At 30.8% G+C, this 7,058-nt stretch overlaps 1 protein-coding gene across 1 annotated transcript in view; it reads left to right on the forward strand.

The window, feature by feature from the left end:
* The window catches only part of LOC110019010 (putative hydrolase C777.06c), a 37,012-nt gene extending 30,949 nt beyond the window's left edge, over window positions 1-6,063 (forward strand). The window contains exons 3-4 of the mRNA XM_020716530.1: window positions 5,839-5,966; window positions 6,057-6,063. Of these exons, the coding sequence (XP_020572189.1) occupies window positions 5,839-5,966; window positions 6,057-6,063 (135 nt within the window). The remainder of the gene's footprint in view (window positions 1-5,838; window positions 5,967-6,056) is intronic.
* The last annotated feature ends 995 nt before the right edge of the window (window positions 6,064-7,058 follow it).

The following is a 7,058-nucleotide window of genomic DNA, read 5'->3' on the forward strand; positions in this document are numbered from 1 at the left end:
TTCTTAAGTGATTTCGATCATTTAAGATGTAATTAACTATAGGGGCTTGCCTCTATAGGGAACCAGGAACCCAGATAAAATAAACCCTATCTATTTTTTATGTTAGATAGGGGAACTTGTTGGCCTTTTTATAAAAATATTTCGCAGACCAAACGGATGTCACAAATTGTTTAGTCTAGATGATTGAATCCCTATTATAAGTGATATATTTAGTCTTCGGGATAAATGTATTGCTTGTGGTACTGTATTAAATCATCTAAACTATTTAAAAATGTGAGATTCGTTTGGTCTCACTTATTTTAAAAATTAAAATGTTACTTCTTAAAAAAAAGTTATATTTATATTTAAATTATTTTTTTCAAAATCACAAAATCATCACCTTTTCAAACTACGAAAGTCAAGTTGAACATAAAAACGGCCGACAGCCGCTAGAGACTAAGACGAAGATGATGAGCTGAGCTCAATTTTGTGTGGGTGTTGCTCGCGTGATTCTTTGATCGAGTGGCGATGGAGGTGGAGAAATTGGATGACGATGATATCATCCGCGGAAATCACGCTACGTTCAGCGGTTTCTCACCTTTGACAATTACGACGGCAGCATAGATGTTCTCTTTGGTAGGATTGCGAGTGTAAAGATTGTGACAACTCAACCAAAAGTTTAGAATTAACCAATGTTGGACGACAATTAAATTTTCTATATTAACTTATAATTTAATATGTTAAATGGTGCTCATGTGACTGTTGTATAGATATTAAATTATCTCGTTATTGGTTGTCCCCATCGTCTATAAATATTTTCTCATATAACGCTCATCTTTTAATAATTTAATTAAACCTGAAAAATTATTTAAAACAACAATAAGATAAATAAAGTCAGTAAATACATATACTTCTAAACTACAACAATACAAAGAAAAAAAATATGCATGTCAGTTAAGCTTATTTATAAACCAATCTAAATATTTAACATGTCATTCAAAGAGTACATCAATATCATTTCATATGTATACAACCGTCACATGAGTACCGTCTAAATAATTATACCAGTTAAGATACTTCAATATTAATATACTTTTTCATTTTCGTGCACGGATACCTTAGTGTTCCCCTACTAGTTTTATTAAAGACTGACTCTATTATAATCAATCATGCAGACAAAAACATCCAATAAAAAAATCACTTTTTAATAAAAAAATTATTTCTCATTTGCATAACAGTCAAATCATTCAATATTGGTGTGCACACATATAGTTTCTACAATATGAACAAAAATTATATATAATTCAAAATTATGAGTTTGCAGTAATTTTAATATAGCTAATGATAGTACCAATAAATGTATTTGATATAGACGAAGCAAAATATCACCATGGTATAAGAATATGAGCACACGCCTTGGTAATAGACGTTCTGTTTGCTTTTACCATATTTCATTCAAATTATCACTTATACATTATAAATTATTTAATTATCTGTTAATTATAATTTAATTATCAATTATTGTGATATTAAACTATTTAATATTTAAATATTTTAGATTAGGCTCCGTTTGGAGCCGCTTTTTTACCGCTTCGTGGCCCCGAATCACAAAAATTTATCGTTTGGCTCCCAACGTAGTGACCGAACGAAGCTAAAGCGGGCCGCGGGATCCACCCCGCAGCCCTAACTTTCTGCTCGCTAATATTCTAAGCTACCCTTATTTTTTGTGAAAAGAAGCCTTTAGCGTTCATCGTCCAGTGCCGTCTAACCGTCTCCTTCATCGACGTCGATGCCCTTGCTTCTTCCACGAGACCCCTGTGCCTTCCTCTTCCTTGACCAAGCATGAATCCAAGAAGGCCGAAGCAGGTAAGCGTAAAAACCTCCTCCTCGCTTGTTTTGAATCTCTCTTTTTCCCGGCTTAGAATCCAGGTTAAAATTGTTAGTAGGCCGAGCTCCTTGATTGTGAGTGGCTCCTCCTCATAAAAGGTTGCATGATCCGTGAGCTTCTGGTAGTGAAGATGATATTAAGGAGGGGTTATTTCTCTTTGATTATAGTTGCGCCTAATGTGATTAACACAAAAGAGATGATTTCTTCTTCTAGTGTTTTTTCTTGTTATTTTGGTTTGCAAAAAAAAATCCAAAACATTTTTTCTGATGGAAACACAGTACGTGCATCATTACCCTTGTGGATTTCCAAAATAGAAATCCAAGCATTTGTTTCATTCAAGATGATGCACTCCAACAAGAAATTTGGTGAGGATGTCTGATTGAAAATTCATTATCATGCCCAAAAAAACAATTTTTTGAAAGGGTTGGGATTTTTCATATTTTAGGAATATAAATTTATGCACAACAATAAAGTTATGAAATACATAGGAAAAAAATATACAATAAAAGAAAAATAAAACTATCAGTTACTTGAGATGTATTTATGTAATTCTGGATTGTTATCATTAAAGTTTGGACTTAACGATAGTCATGTACTCCCCTGAAATCTTTTTTTATGTAAAAGATGAATTCTTGTTGTAATATATAGCACAAATGAGTACTATAATTCACAGTTTAAATTTTTTATCAACATTTACGTTTATATATCCATAACCGAATGAAAAATTAAAGTATATGTGTTTGAAAATCAAAGCTTGATATTCATAACTTTTAAGATTTATATGCTATAAAAGTTATGAATGAAAATGTATTTCAACTTGGGAAAAAAATTTGACACACATCTCTTTAATTGACTTTATTTTAAGTATTCATCGATATTTGATAAAAATTAGTTAAATTAATTAGTTCGTTAATAATATGTTAAATCCTAAATGGAAAATATATTTAATACTTTTGTCCCACTTAATATAAGAGCATTCTTATTATAAGCATTTTATTTCATATGTTTACCTATCTAACAAGTTAATATTTTAAAATATATTAATCAATCCTATAAATTTATTATATAACAATTACTAACTAATTACCCAACAATTACATTTATTACATAATTAACACTTTTAAGTTTAACTAATTTATTACATAAAAATTTTTGCTTATAAAGTTACAAAAATTTCACTCTTACAGTCTTTTTTTAAACAGTTTTACCAAACAATGTCAGAATGATCATTTTTCCAGAAACAGCTGCTCTACAGCTGTTTTCACACTGCTGCACCAAACAGACAACCATCTTCCTCGCAGCTGCTTCCCCACAGCAGCTTCCTGGGGCAGCGCAGTTACAACTGCGCAAACAGAGCCTTAATTATTGTAATCAAAATTAATATTAAATATTATTAATTTATACAAAATATATTTAAAATTAAAACTCTTATAATTTCGTTAGCAAGTTCACTTATGTTTTAACCTTTAAATATTAAATTAATTAAGTTTTATATCATGTTAGGTTTTTAATTGTTAGAAGAGTCAACATCAAGACTTATAGCAAATTTTTCGACATTAAGGTGAGTACTTATGTTTTAATACTATGCTGATATTTTACTTTTAGACTAAATGCATTTATTAATTCTACCATTATCTATATTGAAATTATTGCAACTCATGATTTTGAACTCTATTGAATTTTTGTTCTTATTGGACAAATGATATTTGCACATCTTTATTGAATGATTTGACTGCTATGCAAATAAGTAATAAATATTTTTTTATGAGAAAGTGATATTTTATTAAATACTTGTATGTGCATGATTGACTATGATGAAGTTATCACTTGATAATACTAGTGGATGAGCACTAAGGTACCCATGAACGTAAATGAAAAAGATACATTGATATTGAAGTATCATAAGTGGTATAAATTTATAAACGATGTTCCTATGATGGTTGTATAGGTATGAAATGATATTGATATAAACTCTTTGAATAACATGTTAAATATTGATTTATAAAGAAGCTTAACTGACACGAGTATTATTTTTATTTTATTGTATTGTTGTAGTCTAGAAGTATGAGTATTTACTGACTCGTTTAGCTTATGATTATTTTAAATTAAATTTTCAATTTAACTAAGCGATTAATGATGAGAGTTAGAAGAGAACATTTATAGAAGACGCGAATAACCAGTAATAAGGTAACATAAAACATATTGCTTTAATTCATATTGATTTGTGGTTCTTTCATTTGTTACTAGCAAAGTATAGAAGATGAATAATGATATTTTTATGTCCATCGTTGACTATCCGTTTCCATCTTAGTTAATTTCAAGCCTTGAGTCGGGTTGTGACAAAGAAGATCAGGTGGGGGGAAGGATCTGCTGTTTCAAGGTTTGTACAGCTACATAGCTGTTGGATCGAGCGGGGCTGCGAGGAGAAAAGAGATCGGAGTAGACGGTGAGTGTCCAAGAAAAGATCCGAAACTTGCGATTTATATGAACACATTTTCCACTTTGCAATGTGGTGATGAAGGATACGGGAGAGCGAGAAGGAATAACGAATACAATTGAGATGAGCTGAGAAGCGGAGAATAGGAAATTTCCAGCTACAGGAGATCTTCTCCTCCGCCGGAGACTTTAGTTTTTTTTTTTCAAGTCTCTCTGATGCTATGTTGATTTTTTAGAAATACACAGAATTATATTTTTGATATGAAAAGGGGGTATAAATACCCTTATATGAATCCTCAATTAGGAAAACGAAGAAAAATGAAATAAATGAAAGAAAAAATACAACACTTATATCTCCCAATTAATCAATTCATAATAATTATTTAGAGATTAAGCAAACAACATGAAATAGAAAAACCTAAAATAAGAATGAAAATAAATCCAATCCAAGAAAATAAATCTAAAATAGGAAAGGAAATAAATCCAATCCAATAAATTAAAGTTAATCCTCATAACTTACAAGAGGAGTAAATTATTTTCTAATATAACTTATAATAGTATGTATGGGTTATATGACTGTGGATTTGTGTCTATTGCACAGTAATTAAAATAGTGCTCCATTTTTTTTTTTTTGTTTTGAAACCTAAACCAATTCTAATGGTTGGAAGACATACTATATACTCAAATTTCGAATAAAAAATTAGATAACATACTATTTTCATCAAATATAATCCAATAGTTGGCAAAGAGAACTTTTTAGAGCATAGAATTTAAAGAATTTAATATACCGATCTTAGTAAAAAAGGAACTGATATTTTTAGGTATATATTATGAACTTGTATTTATAAACATGTTTTAACATCAAATCTTCTTCTTTGTGGATATACCTTTTTAAATAGCTTATTACCATGTAAAGAATATTATGTTAGACTTAACATTTATCTACAAATTTAAAAATATTGAAAATCATAAAATAACTATATTAAGTAGATTGATTGGCTATGCCAATTTAAAACCTTATTTTCATTTCATAACTATCACTTCATCTTTTTTTTCTATGTAAATTTTTGTTTCTTCTCATTATGATTATTTGTGCCTAATGAATGATTTTATTTTAATTTCTTATATTAAGCTTCTTATTTAGTTCTAGTCATAAATGTTTAGTGAAGACTTCTAATAATTGTTAGTTTTTATATAACAACTGAAAGTTAGACGTTAACATCAGTTCTGTAAAAGTTTATTTTTTAAAAATTTCCATTTTGATATATTCTAGTTTTTGTTGTAGAATGTTCCAGATGGTGCATTTGTACTTGTGTGCGCACATAGCATAAACGTAGCTCCACTTTAATGTATATGCAGCTTCTTGTTGAATTATAATTGCTATTTCTGCATGGCATTCCCTTGTTGAATGGCAACCTATTGCCGATGAACAGTATTTCAAAAGTCGGTGACGGTCAAGGGTGATAGTTTATGTAAGCACAAGGCTGGCATTTTACTGACATACATTTTGTTGCTGCTATTGTTGTTGAGTGCAGATTATTTTGACGCATGAACACGCAGATGCTATACTAGGTTTGGATGATATCCGTGGAGTGCAGCCATTTAGCCCAACAAATGATATTGACCCTACTCCCATTTACCTCACTCAATACGCAATGGAAAGGTGAAATTTGATTTTACTGAGCGGTCTTACTCATATTTCGTTATTCTGCTTCATTGCTTAGTTATGATATTCCAATATATCTGATTACAGTTTGTAGTCAACCTCCATTGTGTCATTCTGTCTGTAGCTTAATGTCATAGCAGTGATAGTAAGACGTCAGTTCCCTTTCTCTTGTTTCTCAACGGTTCTACTGATTTAGTTATGTAGGCTTTATAGTCGATTACAGTTCTGTTCTACCATATGGATTTTTTTTTGGGCACAGGATCAATCCTACTCAATCTAGTCTCCTCCACTAAACAAATTCATCTAGATAGGATGACATGGGCTTTGTTGGCTAACTTTGGAAATAGATTTGGTCTTCTTTTATATCTAACAAGTGAGTTGCAAGTATAAGCACCCATGTAACTTTTTTATACTTTGTGTGGCCTAACATCCGATTAGGAGAGTGCATGTTTTAGATTCGACTTATGTTAAGAAAGGCAGAGGTAGACCTAGAAAGACGCGACATATTGTATAAAAATGATCTTAATTCATTAGAATTAAATGAAAATATGCGATTGAGAAAAAGGATTCATGTAGCCGGCCCCACTTAGTGGGATAAAGGTTTGTTGTTGTTGTTGTTGTGCGACCTAAGATTATTTCATAAGCAATGAATGTTAGAATAATTGTGGTGGTAGAGAGAGTGCTTGTCTTAACATTGCATTATAGTCCCACACGCATAAGAGTTTTTATGTAAAAAACTTCAAAAAATAATAAGCACTGCCCTAGCTCAAGTACAATTCTACTATTTCTGTTAGAAATTGAAGTGATCCGCTTTGCTTCACTGTTAGATGAGATGAGATTATAATCTCTCAGTCGTATGTTGGTAGTCTCCTGCGATGATAGTGGAGAATGTTAGTGAGCTATGGTTTTCGTTAACAATTAGATTGGTATGTAGGCTTGTGCAATAGTTTCATTGATGATAGATGTCATTATCAGACAATTATTGACAATGGGTCTTAAGTCTGAGCTGTTACAATTGAAACGTCAATTAGTAATGGGTGATGGTAGATGATCTCTGTTCATCATCAGTGACAAAAGAAATGCGGTCTT

Source organism: Phalaenopsis equestris, unplaced genomic scaffold, assembly GCF_001263595.1.
Source record: "Phalaenopsis equestris unplaced genomic scaffold, ASM126359v1 Scaffold000002, whole genome shotgun sequence".
NCBI classification, from domain to species: Eukaryota; Viridiplantae; Streptophyta; class Magnoliopsida; order Asparagales; family Orchidaceae; genus Phalaenopsis; species Phalaenopsis equestris.